The sequence below is a fragment of the Fundulus heteroclitus genome, chromosome 7 (genome assembly GCF_011125445.2).
Source record: "Fundulus heteroclitus isolate FHET01 chromosome 7, MU-UCD_Fhet_4.1, whole genome shotgun sequence".
In the NCBI taxonomy this organism is placed as follows: domain Eukaryota; kingdom Metazoa; phylum Chordata; class Actinopteri; order Cyprinodontiformes; family Fundulidae; genus Fundulus; species Fundulus heteroclitus.
Genome location: NC_046367.1, coordinates 38,761,893 through 38,789,569, shown reverse-complemented (window position 1 = coordinate 38,789,569; position 27,677 = coordinate 38,761,893). Strand labels below are relative to the sequence as shown.

Here is a 27,677-nt window from a genome sequence, read left to right as displayed (position 1 = left end):
CTTTTGTAGTGAATCGCTTTCGTTCTCAGTGCGTGTGTTCCTGAGCGTGTCTGTGCTGTGGAGAAGAGCGCGTGTGGGTGCGCAGCTCTGAGCGGTGGCAGCGTTTTATTGAATGGTACTGATGTATGGACGCTCCTTCCAGCAGCCTTCAGCTGAACGAGGCAGATGGCTGCGCCCGTCCCTCCATGCAGTCTGCTCTAAACACACGAGGCCGCTCGTGTTTATGCCTCAGTGTGCTGAGATGCATATGAAAGGTTCGGAAAGTTCACCCCGTCTGATGCATGGGTTAGGTTGGAGGAAAGTGCACAAAGAGCAGAATTTGTCTGAGACGTTTTTCTCTCGGTTTTGACATTTAACGTCAGGAGTTCAAATGTTTACCCAGCTGCAAATGTCGCTGTCTTGGAGACTTTTTTTTTTTTGACTCTTTGATTTGCTTGAGTCAGACCTTGGGAGCGCAGGCTTGCTTTCCTCATAACAAATTGAAAGCAGATGAGAGGGAAACAAAGAGGCGGCGTTGCACCATAACACTTACTATCACTAACTACCCGGCCCAGGATTTGAGGCGCAGCGCTGGAGCTTACGCAGCACATGCGGCTTGATTGTGGAGTTGAACTCGCAGCCCACCACCATTGGTCAACCCTCCTCCCCAGGCCCCTCCCCTACTCCAATGTCCAGCCAACCGCTGGCTACAATCCCACCAGTCGCCATGGCGTTTGCCTCCATCCTCCCAGAGTACCTGGGGTTTGTTTTGGCACGGCTTGGTTTAAGCTGTTATGTCAGCGATTATTTTCACTTCTCCATCTGCAAAGGGCTTATGCACACATTGTGTCGACATTTGTTCCAAGTGCATTGTAGCTGTGACTAAGTGTGGAGACGCAGTTTTCTGGTCGCCGTGTGTAAACACGCAGGGATTTTTCTGTGAATGCAGGGGAGACCCAGAGGGGCGAGGATCTCCCCCTGGGAATCCTGAGCTATAAATAACCCGGCCTGCGTGATCCATAGTCTTATGCTGAGAGGAACGCGGGATGGGCTGAGTCAGAGATGGAGTGATGGACCAACAGAAACTGATAAGGGCCCTGGATGGTTGCTTTGGTTTTGCTTTCACTGACGTCTGCTTTCTTTTGCACCTTGATTCAGGAAAAATTGCCCGAGAGGAAAGCCACTTTCTTGTCTAGTAATAAACAATTTTTATTCTTTCACATCCACCTTCAATACCTTAATAAACCACCAGAGCTTAAACATTCAGTCAGCTGCTGGCACACATACAGAAGCTGCTGTGTACATTCCTGTAGGTGAATGGCGAGAAATTAGAACTTCTTCAAAAAGTTTTATTCTAGTAATTAAATTCAAAAACATCCTCTCTTTTTTTTTACAGATTCATAACACAGTGACGTGTTTATATTACATAATCCATTTGATTATGGTCTAGAGCTAATTAAAATCTAATATTCAGATTGTTTTACAATCATTTTTAACACAAAAATGTTGTTTTCTGTATCATCAATGCAGTGGCCTTGCTGTTCAGAGTGCTATATGCAAGCATATTTATAGAAAGTTAGGTGGATTGTAAAAGTGCCGTAGAAAAAAAGTGCACAAGCGCCACAGACCACCAAAACCTTTACAGCATCGTATCACAATGACGATTCAATAGTTTGGTGGAGATCCACCAGCCATAGACCACAGCTGAAGTCTGTGGTTTAAATGCCACCACAGGCCTTTCCAGGACATGGACCTATCACTCTGCGTGTAATGAGTCTAAGTTTCACTTTTTGAATTCATTTGATGAAATAAGATATCAGTTTGATAATATTTTATCTTATTGAATTGCACAACTGCATATGTGAGTCTGCCAGGCCTCGGACCTGAGTGCACGAGGTCTGAAGTTCTGAACTCCTCCTGCAGCTGGAGTGTTTGCATTGCCAAGCTCAGCGCCGTCACTCTGAGTCATCTCCTGCTACCTCCTGTCCTCGTGTTGGCACAGCAACATTAACCCGATGTCGCTTTCACTGACTGCTTGTAAACCGGGCTAATATCCTCCCCGGATAGATGCTGGTTCCCCTGCATGTCTGCTGCCTCAGACAAACCTGTATTTACTGTAAATGTGCTCCTTGAGGCTGTTTTTTACAAAGGAGAGGGGGTGTCTCCTTTGTCATTGTGCACAAACGATGCAGATTTGTACAGCAAACAGTTCAAACGTTTTGTTGCGTCATGAAAACACCATAAAATCTGTGTCTTTAACTGATGTTGAACAGCGGGATTGTCACTCTCCATCGCTGAGTCTCAAACGACTTCTGTTCACAGCATTATCTCGCCGTCTTTATTTCTCGGCCAATGTGGTTAGTTGCTAGTTGGAGCGGTGATTACCCCACCCCACTCTTTTTCTCCATCTGAGATTCTTCCTGTGTTGCTTGCTTTGTTTCGCTTTGGCCTTGCAGGTATTCACTGACCACAGATTTGTTCGTCACTAAGCAATGTTTACAAGAAACCATCCTAAATCCTTGATTTGGAATAAAACGTCTCCCAGAAAGAAAAGTAGCAGAATTTGGTTGTGAGATCATATTAAAGAATAAATACTGAGGAAAATTTGTTAATCATAGTCTTCTTTGCACTGTGAGCAAAAGTATTGTAAATAAATGTTTTTTTTCTGAAATGGCAGAGCCCTATTTTTGCACCAATCACTTTGCCAGTAGCTATGTTTACATGCACAAAATTACATGATCAGATTTAAATGTATTCAGATTAATCGGATTGTACCGTTTATATGGGTACACAATCAATTAATTCGATCATAATGTGAGTGTATATGCACCTGGCTTTATTCAGAATATAACCACTCTATCAAATTCCCCTAAAAAAAATCACAGAAGAAGAAAGAAATTGTTTAGCAAATCTTTGCTAGACAACAAAAAATGGCAAAGCGCCCAGGATGGACTTGCACCAGCTTCCAATTACGGATGAAACGTTACAGAGTAACCAACAATTTTGAGCTCTTTTATTTTTTCGAACAGAAAAGTTTTATCATGAGCACAGACAGTTTTGCTTTGCGACGTTTTTCCGCCACTCACCCGGAAACGTCACGTTTACGTCGGACACACATGCGCGCTCAGGTCAGTTTGCCACATTGGGAATAACTTGAGCACGAAAAGCGTTTATATGCACGATGAACGGATCATCAATCATATAAACCATCCGTCTCATTCAGAATAAAATTTCATCCCAATTGAGTTTAATTCAATCATCATATTCTGATTGGCTTGTTTACATGATGGATTTTTATTCCGATTGGCCGTTTATTTCCATTACTTCTGACCATGTAAACATAGCTGTTGATTGATTTTAGCCAGATTATTTTACAATCCATTTATTTTAAACTAGATGCGGAGACACTACATCAAGGAACCTGTACATATCTTTCTTTCATGATAAATGTTTGTTTGATTGTTGAATTAAAACAAAGTTTAAAGTTCAGATTGGGAATTGTTACTGATGGTCGGGTAAAATGCATTTCAGATGATGATTGTCTCTCTGGGGCATCTTTTATGGAGCCATTTGTTAGACATTACAGCCTATTTTGGTGTGTACAGTTTGCATAATTGTATCGATTACTTTGCTGTTTTAAAAAAAGGAATTACTTCTTAATAATTTAACTAAAGTTAAAGAGAAAGTCCACACATAGGCAGATGAAAAGGATGGATACTTTTTCCAGGTATCACTTAAGCAGATGAATGTAAATTCTAAGGTAATTGCAGTCTGGCAAATTTAAACATAATTTCTATTTTGTGCTTTAAGGGGAAATAAAATGTAGTTTTTTTCATAAGCTTTAATTGGAGTTGTCAATGCAGGAAAATCTCATCACTGAACCGTGGTGGCACCATTCATGTTTTCATTCTAGCATGGCTGTGAGACTGAGTGGGTGAATGCAAGATTACGGTTGTTTTCCAACCAGAATAGCACATTTAGTCACTTCATCATACTTGTTACCAGTTAAAAACATAAAAGCTTTTTTTCTTTAACAGGATAGTTTAGATTTTTTGAAGTTATATTCTTTGAAGTTATTATTGACAGTAGTTCCCTTATCTGTGGCGGAAAGATGTAATCATTGTTATCAATCTGCCACATGGGCTGAATTCACAAGTAGATGGTGAGATCTATGATTCCTGGAAAACACAGCAATGTATCATCCTTTAACAGTTCTGCACAACTAAGGCAAAGCCAGAAGGTTACTTTGTTCATAGCAGAGCTTTGACGAACTGGCAAGGTGCAGCTGGTTTGGCAGATTAAAACAATCGGCATGCTAAACCAACATAACATAACTTACAAACACAGACGTTGTTCGGCAGGACAAAATGTAACGGCTTGTTGTGACCTTGAGCACTGTTAATATTTGCTAACATAGTTGTATATCCTCCTGATATGAACAGTTTCAATTTGAGTTGATCAACTAAATCAAGCTTTACACATTTGACTAACTATTAGCCATTCACAACTCTGACACCTCATTTAGGTTTCAACAAGCTCCTGCTTATGACATGTTTCTGCACCATGTAAGGAAAATATTAATAGTAATTACTTCAAAGAAGTAATAAAAAAAATCAGAATGAATCTATCTTTGGGATTTGATGAAGTCACAGCGTTAGATGCGTATACCCAATAAGGGCATATCAAGATGGCACAGTATTAAACCAACTCTTGTTGTCAAACTTAGTAGTCTTTTGTGAAATGCTGTCCAGAGGTTGTAAACTTGTGACTTTGTGTGGTGAAAGATGACTTCACCATAGCAAGCCTGAGCTTTTATGAGCCCCAGACATGAAGGTGTAAGCTGGTCTCCTGTATCTCTTCTTGAAACCTTTCCTTTGGAGTATAAAGTGAATTTTCTTTTTTTAAATATCCCATTGCATGTCAACTGATAGACTTTCTGTTTGGCTGGCCAACCTAAGGACTTTGTATCTATAGTTATTGATCTTTCAGACGCCTCTTGCAAATTTTTTTGTCAGAAAAGTATCTAGCAGCAAGTTAATTAACGTTTTCTATGGCTACCAGCAGTGTGATGTGAAAGCATTCGTTATTCTTATTCTTAACAAGCTGCACTTGCCACTGTGGATAATTGACCACATCCCATGGCACATACAAGTGGCCCAGTCTTTACGCTGCGGCCCCTCCCAGCTGCTGTCAGAGCTGCATATGTTCACCCCTCTGTGACCATCCGGCAAATGTTATTTTGGACAATTTGTACAATAATAGCGACCTTAGCGCACAGATTGGCACTCACTCTATGGGCAAACACAAGGCTTTACTGGTTTGATCTTGATGTTTAGTATCCATTAGTCATCTAAGTGAGCATTTGAATGGCACGTCTATGATCAGATGTACAGGATGTGCACGCAATCAATGTGAGAGGCGCTGAACTGAAAATCAAACACGGTTCACTAAGAACAGCACGGTTGGTCTGCAGTGACAGTCACAGTGAAAATAGGTGAATTCTAGTAATGGCGCTCTCTTCTTTTTGGCTTTTTAAAAGGGAAGTGACAGAGTTTTTTTTACCCTGGTCAAAAATTAAACAACTCTGAGCTTACTCTTTAGTTAGCCCAGCATCTTAATTCAGCTGTGAAGTTCTAAGAAGTAATGTGTTCTACGGATTTCCCTAACCGAATAACAAATCCTTCTAATGTCCAGCTCTCAGACAGGTCCTAACAAGCTCAGCGATATGCATCAGCGAAGCACCAGCATGTCTGGCCTGGCCACACCCTTTCTTCTCTCCCTGCTGTCCCGTTGGGTGGTGTCAAGTTTCCCTCCAGCGCTAAAAACCTGCCCGGTACCAAAGATGTCATTGGCTACCTCAGCAAGTTAGCTGCCCCTCGGTTTTCAACCTCATTGGTCACTGGGGACAGCAGGCGGCGCGTGATAGGCTCAGGGTGCTTTGCATTGGTTTGGGGGTATTGATCACTGGCAGAGGGCTTGGCACGGTGGAGGGTAGATCTCCACGGAACACATATTGATCAGGAAACACTGACAGCAAGTCAAGACTTATTTAAGTTTGCAATTTTAATCATTACTATCAACTTGGTCTCTTAACTTCACGTTTAACTGTCATATTTGCCTCTAGTTTATAGAAATCATCTATAACAGTAATAATAGCAGTTGCTAGTTCATGTGGCAAGGCAGCGTGCAGCTCAAGGCTTTAAACCGAGCACAGAATTTGTGTTTTTCATGTTTCTCTGATGCTGCGTGTGGTTATGCAGCACTATAAGCTGCTGTTTTACTTGTTGGAGTGAAATAATCTGATTGCATCAGTCCCCTGGTTGTTTGCTCCTGCTATCGCTGTTTTATGGATTATTCCTTCAAAGCAGATTAAATGTGGCAGATTGAAAGACCAAGAGGGGACAGAACATAAACTCTATCTATTCTGCATCTTTATTCTGAGCCACACTTCTTGATTTCTTTTTGTAACCTTATTTTTTATTAACGAATACGGTAGGTACGTCCTTACCTACCTGCCTATACAGGCTCTCTACCTGGATTATTGAGATGCATCTGGACTTTATTGTACAACATTTGTGTTAAGTATGAAATAAAAATAAACCTTGAAAAGATGACTTTTTCTCAAAAATGCCTCAGCCCATTCTCTTGCAGTCAGCGGCATTGACTTTCTGTAGTTTGTGTCTTTCCTTCATTTTTTTTTTTTTTTAGTCCTATTACGTACGGCAAAAACACAAAATAGAAATGTTTAGAGGAAAATGATATCCCAGATTTTTTTTTCTTCCCCAATTCAATGTTTTTCTTTTCCAAAATGGTTTATTCTTTGGTTGTTTTGAAAAAAAAAAACTAAACAAAAAAAAACAACAACCAAGGTTGTCATTGTCATAGTTCCCTCCACTTTTGTAAGTTAGAAGTTGTTTGATGGTCCACCCTCATCTGCTCCTGGTCCTTATTGGGTGTTCCAATATTTCCTTCCTTTTGCCAATTCCCCTTCTACATACATATATTAAATGAAGTTGCCAACTTAAACATCTATACTTTTGCTGTAACCTGTAAAAGATGGCATGTTGTGTCCATTATGTGCATCTAATTTAGATATTCAGTATTTAATGAACATCCCCTCAAAGCTGTGGCAGTCCGGAGGCATCTTACATTCATTTAGTCATGAAAAACTTTTTTTTTTTCTGCTGCACACAATCAGTGTTGAAATACAAAGACTAAGCCTACTTTTTATTTATTTATTTATTTTATTTATTTATTTATTTTATTTCCTTTATTTAACCAGGTAAACCCCGTTGAGATCTGGATCTCATTTTCAAGCGGGACCTGGGCAGAAATCTGCAAAAACACTACAACCTGGGTCTATTGTTGGACTTTAATATCTGCAAAATAAAAAAATAAATAAAAAAACTCAAGCTGCTTAATATTTTTGGTCCTTATGTTTTTTTGTTGTCAAAATCATGCATGCATTTTATGTTTTGCCGTTTAGCTAATGCTCTTATCTACTGTGTACAAACATGACACAGATATAAATCCCAAGTGGGCCAGCCCCACATGCGACCACTCTACCGCAAAGTCTGCTGCTGCCAAAGCAGCTTTTTTTTTTTTTTTTTTTTTTTTTCGGTTCGTGGGATTTGGTTTCGATGTCAGACGTTTAATCTCCCAAAAACCTCTGTTCTTTGTTCAGTGGACGTGAGCACGGCGGCGCTCCCCTCGCAGGTTCCCTCTGCCACCTCAGCCATCCTCCCCATGGACCTGCGCGTCGTCGACCACCCTCACCACCACCACCAGCAGTCTCCCTTCGGCCTGGTCTCCCAGCCCCACCCCGCGCCAGCCCCCTCCGCAGCCTGCCCTGCGTCATCGGAGCCGGGCAACGGGCCGGTTGTTGGTGAGTCCCGTAGACCTTCCTGGCCCGTTTCACCCAATACGAGCCTCTCTCGACACCCGCGAAGTGATGCGCCGTTTAATATCTCCCCCCCCCCCGACAGGCCGTCAGGACCAGCACCTGCAGCAAGAACTGGTGGCTCTGAAGCACAAGCAGGAGCTCCAGAGGCAACTACTGATTGCTGAGTTTCACAGGCAACACGAGCAGCTGTCGCGGCAACATGAAGCCCAACTGCAGGAACACATTAAGGTGAGGCGACCCGAATGGGAGGGGGGCCGTGTTTGGGCCGCGGGACAACGGGCGAGCTGGGATTTATTCCTCGGATACAGCCACAACGCCGCTGTAGTCAGCACCTTGTGAAGGGCAAAAGAAAACAAATGTATGTGTATGTTTTAGTGGGTACGCCGGTGTAATTTGATCTGTTGGCAGCAGGAGAACATTGGCCCCATAAACCCTCTCTGTGTGAATTTTTATAAAAGAAAAGCTCCCTTTGGGTTCGCCGCGACCACACAGCCAAAAGATCTGATCAGTTTAGGCTGAAAATAACTACAATGTGTTTTTTTTTTTTGAGGCTCTGCAATTTGCCGTTTCCATTACTGCCCCCACACTTTGCTTCATTTCTGTTGTTTCGGCTTCGTGGCCGGTTGCTAGTTTGCAGAACCCTATAAGTTCCTTGTCTTTTATCCTCCTCCTCTAACCCGTTTGTGCCTCTCCCCTGCAGCATCAACAGGACCTGCTGGCCCTCAAGCATCAACAAGAGCTGCTGGAGCATCACAGGAAGATGGAGCAGCAGCGTCACGAGCAGCAGCTGGAGAAGCAGCAGCGGGAACAGAAGCTCCAGCAGCTGAAAAACAAGGAGAGGGGACAAGAAAGTAAGTGGCAGCTCTGAAGAACGCAGTCAAAAACAGCGTTTTGGGGACGCGGTGAAAGCGCGGAAGCACCGGCCTCCTGCTAACATCTGCGCTGAAATAGTATGAGAAACGATCACAACAGGTGTGAGACAGCTTGGCTCGGTCAGCCGCTCTGTCACAGCACCTGCAGCTCTGGCCCCAGAAGTCAGAACGGTGCGACCTCACACATTCGCCACAGGGAGCATCAGGACGAGACCGCCAAGGCAAGGTTAGAGGAGCGCGACACCGGAGAGGCAAACATGTCCTCGGCCCAAATGTTCAAAATCAGGTTAAGTGATAAATGCATTTCATGTTGCATTTGCCCAACAGTCGGAGGGTCAAGTGAACAAAAATATGCAACATTTTTAGGCCAACTACATGGTAATTTAGAAGATAAACTCAGGCTACAAAATGTAACTAAATCAAAATAAACAGAATTTTCTACAAGTTAGACTGATTGATGGGGATGTACTTCTTCTTGCTTTTATACCTTCAGTTGAACCAATTATATCTGCATGTTTTCCAGTTGGCTCACTTGCTTTGGGACCCTAACAAAGAGAAAAAGGCTATCCCTATACATTATAAGTGAACTTATCTAGACAATTTGAGCTTGATGCCCTTCTACACAGTTTAGTTAAATTTAAATGAACACTGTTTTAGATAGATAGATAGATAGATAGATAGATAGATAGATAGATAGATAGATAGATAGATAGATAGATAGATAAACTTTATTCCGGACTCATGGTCCAATAAATTAAATTAGATCAGTGCAGTTTGATTCAGCAGATTCCAGTTCATGTAGTTTCAGTTCAGCTCTGTTTTAATTCAGTTTAAACCCCCTCTATTTGAGATGAATCCATTTCAGTTTAGATCAATTGATTGCAGTTTGGTTCAATTCCATTTAGTTCAGTTCAGACCAGTTTGAATCCATCGGTTTCTGTTCATTTCGGAGCAGCTCAGTTCATCTGCCCTGCATCAAACCACTACAAAGGTTATCTAAGTGCAGCGCACATAAAAGCAGTTTCAATTTAAATCCATTCGGTTAATGCATTTTAGCCGCAACCGTCATATTTGCAGTCAGTCCAATGTAAAAGCAATTCCAAACAATAAGACTCAGGCCAAATGGATGTAGAGGTAGGCAGTGTCTGGTTCCACTAAAGCGGTGCTTGATTACTGAACGCTCGGCCTCCCTTTCTACAGTGTGACACTCAAGTGAGGCTGCAGTCTGAGCGTGAAATGTAAGAAGAAACGTTTCAAACAATCCACTCAAACTGTTAGAATATTTTAACAGATCAGCGGAGTTCACACAAAGATGTTAAATCTTTCTACCAAAAGCTGTTCCTCCTCTTTACATTTTGGCTCACAAGACATTCTCATATCTTACCAGGAAAAAGATGTTGGCTTTTTGTTTTTAATCACAAACCCGAGAGAACTACCAGTTAGCCCAGATTCCTGAAAGGATTGGTTTAGATGGTGGAAATGGACCTTTTTTATGGAAATGCTCTAAGTAGTGGTTAGCTTGAAGCTGATGAGAATTTCTCCCTCATTATCCAGTCCCTGATTTCTGCTAAGGTGCTGACTCCTCATAGCTGCACTGGACTTGGTGAGAACAACATGGCGACCGAAGCAAGTTGCAGAAACTTGAATCAAATTTAACAGCAGATGTTTGGAGATATTTTTGAGTTCCAGTGTAAATCTGTAACACAGGAAATAGAGAAAAGTACAGACTCATGTAACCTGTGGTTTGCAGTACTGAAGTACCGTAAAAACCTGGCAAACTGGCGCAACCGCTTAACACGACATCAAGCAGATATGTCTGCAACAAGCCGCGGCTAAACCTGTGCATTCAAGACGGATGCAAGATAACAGCTTCTTCTTTGCAAACTGTGGCCAACCTCTGTTCACACACTGAAGATTACTGAGTTTACTGCTGTCTTTAGCGTAAGGAGAAGATGATTCATATGCTGGAACCACGATTTGCCATACCCGCCCGCAAACACACGACACAAGTTGCCTTTCTGAAGCTGTACATTGGTAAAGCAAATTGTTTTGGAGTCATTGAAGTCACCAGAGAGTTGATCTTAGATGTGATGCTTGGCCTTCCAGACCAACTGACCCTTATGTAACCATCACTTATCATTTCATTTACAAGTTGTCGGATTTTCTGGAGACCAAGTCCGGCTTGTTTGTTACTAATTTAGCTTTTAATTAGCAATTATTAAGTATTGCTTTCATAAATACATATTCTGGCAAAATCTATCTATTCATAACTTTTATGAATTAGCAGTTTACAAATACATAGGTGTCGATGCGTCCACTGGGAGGCGCCATGTTGCGTCGCTATTTCTGATTTCAGCAGCCGAAAGGAGTCAAACTGTCAGACATGCGCGTTTTCCGCATCTGTCTTCTATATCAAGACCATCCATACTCTTTGCCCAGCGAGAGGGAAGGGAAAGTAGCCAAGAGAAAAAAAAGTAATTACCGGGGGGGGGGGGAACGAGAGTCTATATTGGCGTAGCTATTATTACCAGGTGGACTGGAGTTAACTATGAGGGAGCGTGGACTCAGGACTGATGCAGCTTTCTGCTGGACAGGTACGTTAATTCAGTATAACAGTGAAGTTTATTTTGCCGTTATCTTAGAAACAGGGCAGTGTGGTCCTGAAGTAATCAATTAATTAGGATTAAAGAGAAAATGCCTGCAATTGTCACATAGAGGAAAGAAGACTAATTTAAGTTTAGGCTTGCAATGTTGATACACTACTGTAATGTTGACATTTGGACTGCCTATTGAGCACAAATATTATTGTGCTACTGCTTTATTATATTTTATTCCAAAACAATGTTAACGTTTCTGATACCAGCTCTCAGAATACATACTATGGCTGTTCATGTCAGCAGGAAAGTAAATAAATATCAAAAAGATATCAACAGCTACTCTAATGAATTATGAATGCTTCAACTTTTTTATTCACATCAGTTTTGAAGCATTTGAATCAATATCGAATCTATTCAATTTCTAACAACAATATCCAGCCCTAAATCGCGTAACCACAGGTTTAAAAAAAGATACACTTTGCCTTTAAGTAGCTTTTGGCACAAAGAGGAGAAAAAAACGGGAAACATTTCAAACAAAGCCATGAAATCCAGAAACAAAGACTAGATGACACCTGTTCTCTCCTGTCACACTGGTCTGTGTCCTGGAAATTGATTTCATATTATTCCTAAATTTCCTTGGTCAACTTTTCCAAACCTGTGAAACCAAAGTAATGTTTTTTGTGGTCGTCATAATGATCCGACTGCAGAGTGCCCTCACAGTGCTGGGATTCACGGCCCAAACGCGTTCTGAAGCTGATGCGTAAATGGGAGTCGGTGCTGCTGCTGCTTTTATTTCCTGTAGGAAAGACGTGTCATTCAATATTTTGAGTACACTGTAGTTAATAGATTTTGCCAGTAAAGTCTCTATTCTGCTCTGGGAAGATTGAACATAGTGTTTGACGTCTATGGAAAGAGCTTTGGGTTGTAAACAGGAGAAGCTTTGTTAAGTACTGCACTAAATTGCATAGAAGGCAGACTCATAAAAGCCAATTTGCTTCAGTGGGGAGGCACGCGCATTGAGACGTCAGCACTTACAGCTGCGGCGTGATTTAGAGAACATATATTAGCCCCTGTCACTTTCACATGCCGAATTTACCACTTCCTCTCTCAAGGCTGACACATCACCTCTTGTCACTCCCACTGTCATTTTCCCATAGAAGCAGCGCTTTTGGAGCCTTTCCTGCTCTCGCTGAGATTTCCTCTGCCCGCATCTCTGCTTTTCCTCCCTCGTCTCCCACTTCCTGGATAATTTGTTTGTAAAGTTGTGAAACGAGAGGGGAAACTGAGGAGAGCACGGGATGGCAATGCACCCCCTGATTTGTGCGTAGTATGGATGGAAGTTGTTAAAACCTTCGTTTTTGTGTCAAACACTGAGGCGGAGGCTCGATTCAGGAGCTTTTCTGAGGCAGTCTGGTAGTAAATCCCCCTGCTCCAGCATAATTTTGGTTTTTTTTGCCAAATTACTTGGTGGTTGTGGAATCATATTCTGGTTATTTAACCCAGTGCTGTGCACCTCTGTCTGGCAGCGAGGGTCTGATATATTTACTCATGCACGTCCTAATCTCCCGCCCTCTGTCCAGGTGCTGTGGCCAGCACAGAAGTAAAGATGCGGCTTCAGGAGTTCGTCCTGAACAAGAAGAAAGCCCTGGCTCAGCGAAGTTTAAACCACTGTCTGCCCAGCGACCCACGCTACTGGTATGGGTAAGTATGACTGGCCACCAGAAGACTTATCAAAGGAACTTTTAAACAATATCTTGCTGTCTTTAGCACAGAGGAGCTAATCAAGTCCCTCACAGAGTCGATTTAAGCAGTTTAAAACAATTCCTGACTTAATCTTCTTTACCTTTCTGTGTGAGACGGCTGCTTAGATTGCTGCTGTTTGTAACCGAACCTTAGTTTAAATCTAAGGACCAGTGCGTGCCATAGGGAGCATGAAAGCTTTTGATGCCAAGTTTTTCATGTGAAAAAACGTCTGTTTAAGGATCTTCCTTAAATTTATTTTATTTTAGTCCCCAGATTCTGTTTTGTGTTTTTGATTCTTATGTTTTACAAAATAAACACGTTTGTCCATCTGAAATTAATCTAATCATATGTTTAATATATCAAATTTAAGCGGTTCAGTATAAACACAATGCCAAGTTTAGCTTTTGTGAAGCTCTTAAAAATCAATCTACCTGATATCTGGCTTGGTATAATTTTTTTGTCAAAAAAAACAACAAACAAAACAAAATCTTTGACACCAGAACTCGCTCTGGTGTGAACAAAATTGCATTATGACGTAGATTGAGATACATGAGAGTATCTGCAGTTCTGCTTTTGGACCCGCAGCGTTTCTGCAGAATAAAACCTGATTATGCAACAGATGGTAGCAGAAGAAGAGTCAAGAGGAAGTGCTTCACTCATATGCAACCTTCTGTGTTACTTATAGGTGTTAAGTTTTATGTCAACTTGGCAACACCAGGCAATAAATGTTCCTTCGATTATTATTCAGCTCTTCGAATGCATCCGCCCATTAAACTTAGTCTTCCACGTATTTAAGATCAGGTTGCAGGATTAAGAGGACTAGGAGGGAAAACCAGACTTCTGTCTCCCTCTTGGCATTCTTCAGCCTTTTTTCTTTTTTATCATGATCTATATCTCATGACGAGTAAATTATGAGCCATGCTTTATCATAACAGTTCACCGTTTTCCGGTTAAGAAAAAGCGTCAGACAGGAGCCATCCCTAAATCCAGCTACCTGAGGTTTGACAAACTGATCCAAGACCCAAACAGACCCTCGTCTGAAAAAAAAAAACAAAGATGATGATCTGGGTTTCCAGAACCCTGAGCACAGCGGGAGAGCCAGTCAGTGAACACTGCAAACAGGATCAGGGGCAAGAAGGACACTTTGTGTCACGCCAAGTGGCCCATAGTCCTGCAGCAGCCCCCACAAAAACCCACAGGCACCCGGTGGTAAAGGCTTCTTGAGGCTTGACAATCATCCAGAGCTGCTTTTTGAAAAGCCTAATCGTAGATGTAGATATACCTGTAACAAGGAACTTGCAACATTTTGTCTGGTAACAGAGAGAAACTTCAGTGCAGTATTTCAGGATTAGGAAATAGATCCACACAAAGAAGCACATAATGTGAACATGTGAATTGAAAAACATTTTTTTCTTTTACTTTTTCTGTAAATGTAACTTTTCCCTGAGGCCAGTTCTTTGTAGAAACACCTTTTGCTATGATTCCATATGAGTCTTTTAGAGTTTCTCTATCAGATCTGGACTAAGGAAGCCTTTTTGTAAAATAGCTCAAGCTCAGTCAGATGGGATGCGGTGTGTCTAAGAACATCGACTTTAGAGTCTTGTCACAGATTCTAAAGTAAATTGTCTGGACTTGAGACTTTTAGCTGCACCAGCCTCACGTCTTTAGCTGCCCTGTCCAGTAATTAAGTCCATATTTCCATCAGCTCTGAAAAACTGTGCCGTCTCTGTTCAAGGAAAGAATATTTAATTTCTCAAATTCCACAAATCTGTCAGATTTTTTTTTCCAAAAATAGTTGGCTATTTCTTTTATAAGGTAAAAGTTATAATTATAAAGGACTGTATGTATGATAAAGCTCTGATGGAAACAGTTGCCATGGTACATTTTGCAGCGTAGGAACAAATGTGTTTACTTATGTTGAGGTTTAACATCAATAAAATACTTATCTATATTTAAAACTTAAAGAAAAAGCAATGGATCTAAAACTTTCATGTTTATTCTTACCTGCCTATGATCAACTGTGTGTTTTAGCTGCTAAAACTAGAAAATAAAGACCAATTTTATACCAAAATATATTTCCTTGAAGCTTCAAAGCGTTCGGAAAATCTGTCAAATCACGCAACTTTTTCTTATCAAAGACTTCAGTCTGAGTCATCACGTTTCATTTGAGTGGGCAAAAAGTCCCACATTGGGGAGAAATATCAAACGTAAAATCTGCTGATGACAAAGCTTAAAAGTCTCTCATCTTCACGGCTTTGCAAACACGGCGAGCGGCGCGGCGCTCCGAGCCCCCGTTGTGTAGGCGCCTGTCAGCGGCGTGCTTTTGTGTGCACATCAAAATTGCCAACATCATCGTTAGTCTCCGGGTTTAAACGACGGCAGAAACGCTGAACTGTCTGCGCCTTTTCTTCACGCCGGTCGGTGGTGACTGGCAGCCGGCTCTGTCTGAGGCGAACGTTTGAAGTGGGCAGCTAGAAAGAGAAGCTACCGTGTCTCCTTTGCACTTTAAAGAGGCTTTAAAGAGTGAAAGATTTTGCCCAGGCAGGCGATATGAGTGCTTCTACATCATTAGTTTAATAGAGTTCTGCTTTTTTTTCCACCCTGTCGGGATTCTCCTCATTTTCTGGTGTGTCCTCTCTTCATCTCTTCCCCCATCCTGCACCTCTCTCATACAGCCGAGTCAGGAAACTGAAGCTTCACTTAAGGTGAATTAGTCCCTCTTTCTTTCTTTTGTCTCTTCTTCTTTTTCACCCCCCCCCCCTCCCCTTAGCTGCTCATAGTCTCCTGTGTCTTTAAAATTACTGGCCTTGAAAGAGGAGCTAGAAGCTGTTATTTTTTGACTTTCTTGTATGTGTAGGTGTGTGTGCATGATCTAGGTGCGATGGTTATAGTACGAAAATAAGTAGTCATGTTGGAAAATATGCTGTAGGTTATGACTAATATAATTTTTTTATTTCTTGCAGAAAAACTCAGCATAGCTCTTTGGACCAGAGCTCCCCCCCTCAAACGACGCTGTCGGCGTACACTCATCCGATGCTGGGAGCGTTCGACTCAAAGGACGACTTTCCTCTGCGGAAAACAGGTAAAGAAATCAGAGCTTTGGTTTTTTTGTTGTTGTTTTTTTTTTACTTTTCGTTTTGCGTGCATGCAGGAAATTGGCTTATTATGACCCAAAGCTGAAAACCGTGAGTCAGCTGCAGGAGGCTTAATGAGAATGTCTGAAATATTCCTAGCCAGAAATATCAAAAATGTATTTTATGACCTCTTTGAACCATTTGAATATAAATGAAGGCTGAGGGAAGATAAAAAAAAAGCGCTGCTCTGAATTGGAAAGGTAGAAACATCGAGACCGTTCAAAAAGTGTCTCTGAAGCACTGATGCAAAAAAATAAATATGTTTTTGGTTGATTGCAAGCTTCCACAGGTCTTAGCATAAAGACTGGAATAAAGAATAATAATCTTATCCTAAACCTCGCCATTGCAGCTGTGGGTGTATTTTTAGGGCCGTTGTACTGATGAAACGGGAACTTCCACCCCAGGGTTAAGTCGTTTGCCTCCTCTAACAGGTTCCTTTCATGGATTCTCCTGCATTTATCTGTTTATCTGCCTCCGTGCTCCCATCAGCTGAGACCAGCCTCCCTGTCCCAACGGATAAATGTCTTTCTTCTCGACAGTCTTCCTTATAAGCCAGATGTGCGTAGTGCACGACTAAAAGTCATTCTGTCGACAGCTTCTCCCACCTGAGCCGTTGCTCTCTGCAGCTCCTCCAGATGCTTCTCCGATTAATGCTCTCCTCTCCGGTTTTGTCACTTTTGGTGGACATTTGCTAATTAGGTGACTCCTGAAGGCGGTTGGTTACACCGGATTTTATTAAAAACTTTTTCAAGGTGCATCGACTGACGCTGCGTCACAATCATCGTTCTGTTGAACAAAACGGTTCGTGCCCACCGCCGTGCCATAAAAGCCAGAACAGAACAATCTGTCTTGCTTTTTTGGACTCGCCGACTCCGTCCACCTGCTGGAACTAAGGGCCCGCCGAGCTGCGGTTAGCCGGTTAGCGTTAGCAGCTGCTTTGGCTGTACAGCTGTCTGCTTTCACCACCGGAGGCCGGACCCGGTGTGTTCTGCTCTGTGGCCCACCTGCTGAGATCATGAGAGGGAAACCTCAGAGTTTAGACTTTTCAGGAATGTTGCTCCTGAAACACGATCAGAACACAGGTGCCATGATTCCTCCCGGATCCAGGAGGAAGTCCGATACATAAAAGTTGACGGAAATGAAGCCGTGGGTAGAAACGTGCTTCTGATTTGTGTCCGTTTATAGCCGGCCGTTGGAGACTACTGTGTAAATAGTTAGCAGACTCTGATGGTTTTAGGCTGGCCTACAGAGATATAAATCATCTCGAAGAGGAAGTGAGTGACAGCACGCGACACGATTGTGCACTCCTCACGTCACGGATGACGTTTTTTCCCCCAGAGTTGCTCTTTTATCTGTGCACACTGTAAATGTGCATTGAACGCTCTGCGTCTGTGCAGCGAGATGATGCACACAGTTTATTACAGCAGGGCTTTGTCATAATGACTCTCTGTGCACAGAGGGCCACTTTTAATGCTGTGACAGGAAGTCTGCAAGGCCTTCATTACAGAGGCATGCTTGTCATGCTGACCTTCCTCCTGCTTCTCATACATTATTACACACCCACGTCACCATTCCACACTTTGAAGTGAGCACTAATATCATTTAAGACTGGACTGTTCTTTATGTTCACCAGTGGGTGCAGTAGCTGCATAATTTGTCATTGCTATTTAACTATTTAACTTTTGCTCTGGCTGTAAACCTAAACATTCTCAGATTAGTACAATTTATCCTGTTTTTTTGTTCTTAATCGACACCCAGCCTCTTATGATCTCTAAAGGGTTTCAGACCGTCTCGTGTTGGAAAACCTTATGAAGCTTGACATTATTCTGTTTGGTGTTTATAAATCTTAAAAAATACTTATTTCAAGTGCTTTAAACATATCCTCTTTTGACACCGGGCTTTTATGTATGAGAACTTTCTAAAATTCTATGGTCTTTACACCTTTGTGCAAAAAGACTCAACAGATTCTACCGTGTCGTTAGGTATTTAAAAACTAATAAAGCCTAAATGGAAAGAAGAGAAATGTTGCTGTTTCTATAGCTTTTAGTTTTATAGCTTTAGAGGCTTATAGCTCTTTGGGATTTAAGTGTGTGTTAGCACAATGGCAAGATGAAAAGACGTCTGCAATGACCTGCAGCAGCAACTGCTGCTACCCATCAGTCTGGCAATGGTTACGAGGGCAAGGCAAATTAATTTGTATAGCACACTTCAGTAGAAAGACAATGCAAAGTGCTTTACATGATTAAAGTATAGGGAAATAAAAAAAAATAATAAAGGCAAGTTGGAGTAAAATGTAGAAACAAAGTAAAACATGGGAAAATAGAAACTAAAAGCAAATATTAAAAACAGTTGGACTACAAAGTTGAGCTAATGATGTTTCAGTAAAACTGTTTAACTAGAACAGATGAAGGCAATCCTAAATAAATGTGTTTTTAATCTTGATTTAAAGGAACTCAGGCTTTCAGCACTTTAACAGTTTTCTGGAAGTTTGTTCCAGATAAGTGGAGCATAGGAACCAAATGCTGCTTCTCCATGTTTAGTTCTGGTTCTAGGTATGCAGAGTAGGCTGGAGCCAGAAGACCTGAGTGGTCTGGAGGGTTGATACGCTGATAACAAGTCTGTGATGTATTTAGGTGCTAAGCCATTTAGGGATTTATAGACTAACAGAAGTATTTTAAAGTCTATTCTCTGAGATACAGGGAGCCAGTGTAAGGACTTTAGAACTGGGGTGATGTGCTCTACTTTCTTAGTCTTAGTGAGGACGCGGGCAGCAGCGTTCTGGATCAGCTGAAGCCGTCTGATCCACTTTTTAGGCAGACCTGTGAAAACACCGTTGGAGTGATCAATTCTACTAAATATAAACACATGGATTAGTTTTTCCAGATCCTGCTGAGACATCAGTCCTTTAATCCTGGAAATGTTCTTCAAGTGATAGAAAGCTGACCTTGTAATTGTCTTTAGATGTTTTTGAAGGTTCAGGTCTGAGTCAATCACTACTCCCAGATTTCGGGCCTGATTGGTGGTTTTTAGCTGAAGCGACTGAAGCTGTGTGCTAACTTTTGATCTCTCCTCTATTGGTCCAAATATTATTACTTCTGTTTTGTTTTTATTCAATTAAAGAAAATTTTGGCACATCCAGGCATTGATTTCTTCTAGGCATTTATTCAGTGCCTGAACTGGTTCATAGTCACCTGGTGACATGGTGATGTAAAGCTGTGTGTCGTCTGCATAGTTATGGTAGCTGATGTTGTTGTTTTTTATTATCTAAGCAAGAGGGAGCATGTAGATATTGAAGAGGAAGGGATCTAGAATGGACCCTTGGGGAACCCCAAATGGGATTTTTTTTGTAAACTCTGATGTAAAGTTACCTACTGATACAAAAAAGTCCCTGTCCTTTAAGTAGGATTTAAACCAGTGGAGTGCTGTACCAGAGAGGCCGACCCAGTTCTCCAGGCGTTCTAACAGAATGGAGTAATCGACAGTATCAAATGCTGCACTGAGGTCCAACTGAGGCTTCAGTTAGCAGGTTAAATGCTAAAACTCATAAAAGGGCCAGCAAAGCTCAAGTTTGCTAACTTGATTCTGGATAAATACGACTTTTGAATCAGTGTCCTCTGTACCAGAGGTGGGTGAGGTAGCCAGTAATCGTACTCAAGTAAAAGTAGCACTACTTCAACATATTCTTACTCAGGTAAAAGTAAAAAATGGTCAACCAAGAAATTACTGATGTAAGTGTAAAAGGTATTCAGAAAGAAGGCCTAACTAATCTGAGATTTGATTTAACCTTTAAAAAATTGAGAAAATATGGAAAAATGAAATTAATACAAAATAATAAATATAGGCCGATGGAACACTTATGTAAATCACCTTTTAACAACAAAACGTGTGAAACCAGCACTTACTGTATGTACATTAACTACTCGGTTAGAAGCATGCAAAGTACTTCCGTTAACCATATCTACTGTTTACTGCATGTTCACTTGACCTCCAAATGGCTGAAAGAGCTCAGCAGATAGAAAATAAGCTTAAAATAACAAAGCTTGTGTACAAACAAGAAGTTTCACTTTACCATAAACTTTAGGTGTCTCTGGTGCATTTTTAGTAAAAAAAAAAAAAGTCAGTTCTTTATTCAGTGAAGTTACTCACGGAGGGTAGAGTAGTGATATTTTTAATACTCAAGTAAAAGTCAAAAGTACAATGTGGTAAAACCACTCTTAAAAGTACATTGTGTTCAACGATGTATTGAAGTAAATGTAATTTTTTTGCTTGGAACAGACGGGATCAAAGTTGAGATGTTTGGCTTTAACACACGGCACTACAGAGGGCTGTATGTTGTTAGAAAATCACATGATGGCAATGTTACTGGTAAATACAGCAATTACTTTATTGGTTACGATAAATCTATATTTTTATGACTTTTCTGTCTCTCTCGTGTGTTCTGCCAACATACTATGTGACATTTAGCATCTTGACCGCTGTAATGTCAGGTGTGGACATCTAGTTCAGTGACACTTCATCCGCTCGGCTGAATGTCCAAACCTCTTCTGTATATGAAAATAACTTATTGTCAGATGTAAGGCCATGAGTTTGACCATGGAAGATCAGCCCAAAGTGGGTCTGGAACAGGAACATGAACCTAAACGGCAAATCTCCAACCTGAATCAGTAAAGAATCCCTGAAGAGTGAAGCCTGGCTCATTCAGACGTGTACAGCTTTACATGGGTGGCTGTGCCTCAGGGGATATAACGGCTTGTCTGCTAATGACAGGTTTTAGACTTCAGTTTACACACCCTCCATATGTTTTTGTGCCGCCAAACAAACACGGTGAAATCCGAGTTACTGTCCCTGGCCAAACTCCAAAAGGTTTCTTCCTGTGTGGATGAAAGTCAGACGAATCACACTTTCTGAACTCTGCTTTGCTAAGATATTGGGCTATGAATATAGAAAACCTACTTGGCATGTGGTGGGTTAACCGTGTTCAACTTTTTATTCACAACTCCAGCTCAAAGTAGAACCACATGCAGCTTTATTTGCTGGAAATTAAAATTATAGTTTTGTGTTTTTTTTGTTTAGGAAGATTTGAAACCCTGGGATCAGGTCTAAAAAATGCATTTCTTGTGTGTTTGGGTATAAACATAATTTTGGTGCTTTATACCAAATTACCATGTGATTTCATGCAATGAAACTGTCATTTTTAGGGTTTTTACCTAAACAGGAAAGAACATGCATTTGCTACAGCAGTAAACTGCCTAAAAAAATAAAAATCTAGTTAAAAATGACTGAAAGTGATTGAATCTGACATTTGGCGAAGACTTAAGAACCCTGCAACCTAAATCTGATGGCAGCTGCGGGTTTGGACTTTATGGTACAAGTACAAACTCCCCTCGAAGCTGCAGGAACAGAAAGAAACACATGAGGTAATAAAGGCATGACAAGTTTAGTTGTTTTCTGTAACAAGATAATTCAAAGTGCTGTAATAAAGGTAATGAGAACCTTTTATTCAATGCAAAACCCAGGAACTAATGTCCTGAACTGTGCAGTGTAAAGGAAAATATTACACGTACACTGTGGCTGTACTTTACGTCCACAAGTATCGCAGAATTTAATTGGGATTGTATGAGATAGACCAACACAAAGTAGCATATAAAGTAGGAAAAACCAAATTTCACAAATCTGAAAAGTCTGGTAAGGTGTGCAAAGGTGGTAGAGACAAAACCCCTGAAAGACTAGCATCTTTAGTTGCAACAGAAATGATTAAACCATGGAATAAATGCAAATGCATGGCACACTTTGCTGACTTTTAATTGTAATATATTTGGGAAGCCACGGATCATTTTCTTTCCACTTCTCTTTATGCTCTACGCTGTGTTCATTTTATCAAATAAAATCTCCATAAAATGTTTTTGTTGTAACGTCACAAACTTTATTTAATACTATTGCAAAGTGCAGTAAATCATTTGCTGTTTGAATGAAATTAGTTCTGTTTTTTTTTATAGCTGAATAGAAATATTAGAATTAGGACTTGGTTCTAATATAAACATCTTCACCTTCCACCAATCTCTGGCTGCTGTTTTGACCCTCCTGTGTCTCCAGGAGGGCGGCTCGTTAGCGGTAATTGGTCCGCTCTTGGGACAGACCACTGCTAATCCTACCCCTCATCTTTTACAGTAATCCTCTTAATTTAAAACAATATTTACATTCTGAACAAAACGCCCAAATAAGACAAACTCCTCCGTGGCGCTGCCCGCCTTTCTTCCTGCTTCTCTGCCACTCGTCCACTTATCTAATGCATCTCGCATGTATGATGTTTCTCGGAAGTTCTGCTGATGAGTTGGAGCAAATAAGCCTATTGATTGCCGTACAGTAAATCTCCCTGCCTCCCATTTATTGGCAGAGCAGCGCGGCTTTCCCCGGCGCGGCTCAGAGGAGCGCGGGGCTCCCGCCTGTCAATCAGCTGATCGATATGCTTTCTATCAAAGTTACATCATTAGTTTCCTGCTGAAACATTAATTCGTACTTTAACAGACATTTCATCTAAATGTCATATCCTCTTAATGGCTTATTGAAGTGTAAGGATAAAATCCTCACGTTTTTTTTTTTCTTTTTCATTTTGAGCATTAATAAAAAAACATAAATTGAATTCGGCTCTGAGAGCTTTCTGGGCTCCTCCTTGCTTTATCTGCCCCTTCAACCATCACAGCATCGGGACCACAGAGGAAGAGGAAATAAAGTTTCAAAATCCTACTTATTCTGGGTCATAAATGTTGCAAAGTAGGACGGTGACCTTTGCTGTAATGAAGCGCTACGCCCGCCCTTGCCAACGGTTGCTCACAAAGTGCCCATAAAGGCTCAACAATGAAGGGGAGAGGAACTAATTCCAGAATAAAAGAGAGAAGTGGGAATTTAGAGGAAGTGAGAGAAAGGAGGGCATAGAAGGAGGTGAAGAGGTGGAGGGGAGGGGGGGGGGGTCTGCAGAGAAATGCCAGCATCAGCAGTAAAGGCAGACTGGGCTCTCTGCAGCGAGCGCGTTTGCACGTGTGCAAACTGTCGCGCTTCTGCCCAGTCGGCATTAACACCCTTCAAAGTCACTCCGTCCTGAGGTGAACACCCCACAGTGACCGCTGCCCTCCAAACCCACGCCGCCATGTCTGTCTCCTTCACTCTCCTTCGCTTAGCCTCCTACTTTAATACAATTCAATTTTATTTTATTTATATAGCTCCAATTCACGATACACGTCATCTCAAGGCACTCTACAAAGTCAAATTTAATCAGATTACACAGATCGGTCAAAAAGTTTCCTATCTATGGAAACCCATGACTTCTCCTTCCACTCCATATTCTTCTTTAACGCTGATGGTTTCTTTTTTTATTTTTAGTTGATTGGTTTACAAATAAATTAAAGTAATGATGCAAAGTTATATTTTTATTATTGGCCATTAGTAGTATTAATATAATAAATATGGAAACAGATTCCTTGCAAAGCAGTAAGGGGAAGGATATCAAATGGTTTTATTGTTTTAAAAGTTAACAAAATGCAGGAGGTTTGTGAAAAACTCGGGCTTCCCTCACGAAGATATTAAGTCACAAACAGATGTTTCCATGCAGTTGTTCCCGATCAGCTGATAAGTGATCTTCGAATGCGGCCACCTGGGTGAAAGGAAACGTTTTGGCAGTTTGCTCATCTGGAGCATTCAAGTTGCGTGTCAATAAAATGCCGGCGAGGAATTCAGCAATGTTCTAGAAGCGTTTGTGGCCGCCCATCAATCTGGAAATGTTTATAAGGCCATTTGCAAACTATTTGCAGTCGGTCCTTAGCAGTGATAAAGGATTATTCACAAAGGGAGCAGTTAGCTGTTGCAAATCTTTCCTGGATAAAGTTTTGGCTGGTTCATCTTAAGGTCAGACTATTCAAGTCTTAAAAAAAGAGATGGAAGTCAGTCAGAAGATAGAAACCTGTCAGGCCTCAGTGAGCGTGTCGAATGTGAAGTTCATAACCGGACAGCTTGAAAAAGACTGGACAGGTAGTCTAACCTGTTTAGAAGGGATGTCAGCTTCTTCTCTCTAAAAATGTAGACGGCAACAAGACTTCGCTTCATAAAGTTACATCAGAACAAAACACAAGCTTTCTAGAATAATTTATTTGCACAGAGGGGACTGAAGTGGAGATGCCTGGCCCTAATTTCCATTATAATTCAGCACAGACACCTCATATCAACGGTTGGGCAATCACGTAACCTGGGGACTGTACTGTCATCGAGTCGAACCAGAACTCCAGCGTGTGTCCAAGTATTGTCCAGTTGGATGCAGGGTCATCTGTCCGACCACTAATGTTTGATCCAAACCGGGTTATCAGCAGAACAATGATCCAAAATACACACGCAGTTCTACAACAGAATGGCTGCAGAGTTGTGGGTGTGTCGCATTGGACCACAGTCTGATAAAGAATTTCCATCAGCTTAAACAAACCTCAGTAAAGATAAAGATGAAGAAAATGTCTTCTAGATGTTGTAGGACAGTAACGGCTATTACTTGTAGGCCACTTTGGGCAAATCCCTCCTTCTGCACCCAGAATATTTGCTATGGGTTTACCAGTCTATCCATAAAAAGGCTTCTTTTTCTCAAATGTAATAATTAGGTTTCATCATTTCAGTTTCATTTGGTGTAGAACAGGGGTGCCCAGGTCCAGTCCTTGAAAGCTATCAGGCAACTTTTAGATGCAACATACCTGAATCGAATGAACCTTCGTTACCAGGCCTCTGCAGACCTGATTGACCGAATGCTGATGAGGGAATTTACCCATTTAAAGTTGAGATGAACCAAAAAGCTGCAGAATAGAAGCTCTCAAAGACTGGACCTCAGCACTGCTGGTGCACAACAATTTGCAGTATTTTTTCATTTGAAGTAGACCAAACGCAGACCAGATTCCTTAATAAATCTCTTATGAAATGGCTTTTACATTTGCCGACAAATAGGAATTTTGAGTTAGATACCAACTTCTGTGTCTTTAGCCAGCCACGTGGTGTAGAACTATTTTCCTACTGTCAACCAACCCTAATTGACTTAAAAGCAGAATAAGCAATAGAGAACGGTTTGAGGCTAAAAAAGTAACTTTTTTTTTTCCAAGCAACTATGTCGCCCCTTTAAAAGCTGCCGCCCTGGGGTTGCAGCCCTACAGTCCACATCCAGAACCGCCACTTCTGTTGGAAACCAAAGAGCTCAGGAGATGATTACTTCAGAGCTCCTAAAGCTGATTGTAGAAGTCTTCAAATTACGAGTCTACTGTTGTCTTACACGCTGCTTTGTAATGTTGGCTCAAACAAATGTTGACACAATGATGATATTTATCTGAAGTTTTATTAATCTAATTTAAAGACCTGATGAAGAGCAGATGGGTGTTTTAATGATGTTATATTTAAAATCTCAGAGAGTATACAAAGCATTTCCAGTACAGTAATGAAATTCACTTTAGAAAGCATCTGTTATAAATTAGGTGATCAAATAATTAAAGACATCTGGGTTATACAACAGCCAAAAACATCTTAAAGTCGGTTCTGATTACATGTTGTGCCTGCTTTCTGCTGGAGATTGATTGTATTTTTGTATGCTTTGGTGCTTATGCGCTTATTATAAAGTAAAAAAAAAGACCTTCATTTATTCTTTCTAATTAGTAATAATCTTTGAGGTCTGCTTGTTTATGAGATACCCCACTGAATTTAACATTCAGCGGCTTAAGACGGACCTTAATGTGGAGTTGAGCTTTTCTCGTGGTCTCCCACAGTCGGGCCCAAAGCTACTAATGCGTAGCGTTTTACCCTGACTGACCCCAGCCCTCCTAACAAAGACACGAGGTGTGCACGGCACTTATCAGGAAGCCCGTTTTTTTTTTTAAATATTAATTGAGTTTCACAAGTTCAGCGGCATTGTTCTCCTTAAAACTTGGTGTGTGTTTGAAAAAGCACTTCGACATGATGGATTCACAATAGCTTTTCCCATCCCCTCCTATGTATAATGAGAGCTTTGCACTTCTTTTGAAGTACATAAAAACTTTGGTGCTTCTCTTCGTTTGTAATGACCCAGAATAAATCTCGTAATGCTGAATAAATCACTACTGTACACAAAGAATCAATTGCTTCCACTTGGTTGTACCAAAATGCCCCACCTCCTGCTCTGAGGCTAATGAACGTAGCAGAGTCTGCTTGATACGAGGTCATGGGACGAGCATTGGGTCAGCCGCGGGTCAGCCCTCCAGCTTTAACCGGGTGAGGGGAAGCCCGTGGAGGAGGGGATGAAGCTGCTAGTGTTTGGCATTGTCTGGCAGAGAGAAACCAAAGCAGAGTTTGTCCCGAAAAGGCCTTGCCCTGTCCATGACACGGCGCCCAGACTTTGCCCCGCGCTTACCTCTCCTGCCCTGCGTGTGCACCTCGCGCCTGCCGCAAGGAATCATCGACGCTTTGCAGGTTTAGACCTCAGCTTTTCTAGTCATTTTGTGAAAGCCTTGTTGTTGTTTTTTCTTTCAAGTTGTAAGTGGCTGGAAACTAGCAGCGTTCATTAGCAAAGCATGAAGGTGGCATCATTAAGCGCAGGGTCAAGAAAGCTGCCAATTGGCTGCTTCCTCTATTGTTGCCGTGCCTCCCACTGTTACACGAAGATGGTTAACCTCTGCTTCTGAATCTGTTGGCCGGCACATACTCCATGGCCTATAGGGACAAGCTCATTAGCACCAATAGATGCTAACAAACAAGCTCCCGCTTGTGCAGCCCTGCAGTCTACAATAAATCTGAGCAGCAGGCCAACGAGATCAGAAAGGTCTGGTTCTTAAGGCTTTTAAGGGCTGTTTGCAACGCGTACATATTTTTAGAATCAGCCCGAGATGGAAATAAATCAACTTCATCGACGTGACTCGCCCGCGTCTCATTGTAACGTGTAGCGACAGGTACAGCCATAGAAAAACAAACGCTCACCTTTTTCATAGCCTGCATGTTTTTCTAACATGTTTTTATATCTATTTGAGCTGCACAGATGACTTCAGGTAATGTAAATAACCAATAAAAACGGAAGAAAAGTCCTGGAATGGAGTCAAAGCCCAGATCTTTATCGTTTTGAGATGCTGTGGGGTGAATTGAAACTGTCTGTACCTGAACATAAAAACTCAATGCCGAACGGGAGGAGGGGTTCAAACGTTCTTCAGATTGACGTCAGAGACATGTAGAGCGCTGAAAAGAGCCTCCCACTGAACTTATTACATCTAAACAAGTAACACACTGCAAAAAGGGAAATAAGTTTGTAAAACTTTCTAGAAATTAGTGTATTTATCCTTGATTTAAGCAGGTAAATAAGTATTTTGACCCCCATAGTAAGATAGTTATACTGCCACTTGAAACTAGATGGTTTATTCCTATTTTAAGTGGAAAAATCGTATTCCATTGGCAAACTATTTAAACTTGCTGC

The 27,677-nt window shown here is 41.4% G+C and overlaps 1 protein-coding gene across 4 annotated transcripts in view; it reads left to right on the top strand.

Annotated features, from left to right (window-relative positions):
• hdac4 (histone deacetylase 4) overlaps positions 1 to 27,677 on the top strand; it is a 181,775-nt gene that overhangs the window by 97,870 nt on the left and 56,228 nt on the right. For 3 of the 4 annotated variants that reach the window (XM_036139604.1, XM_036139605.1, XM_036139606.1), the window contains 6 exons: positions 7,664 to 7,864; positions 7,965 to 8,110; positions 8,583 to 8,733; positions 12,932 to 13,052; positions 15,770 to 15,799; positions 16,058 to 16,176. In XM_036139604.1, the coding sequence (XP_035995497.1) occupies positions 7,664 to 7,864; positions 7,965 to 8,110; positions 8,583 to 8,733; positions 12,932 to 13,052; positions 15,770 to 15,799; positions 16,058 to 16,176 (768 nt within the window). The remainder of the gene's footprint in view (positions 1 to 7,663; positions 7,865 to 7,964; positions 8,111 to 8,582; positions 8,734 to 12,931; positions 13,053 to 15,769; positions 15,800 to 16,057; positions 16,177 to 27,677) is intronic. The other variant, XM_012876174.3, reaches the window with a different exon arrangement.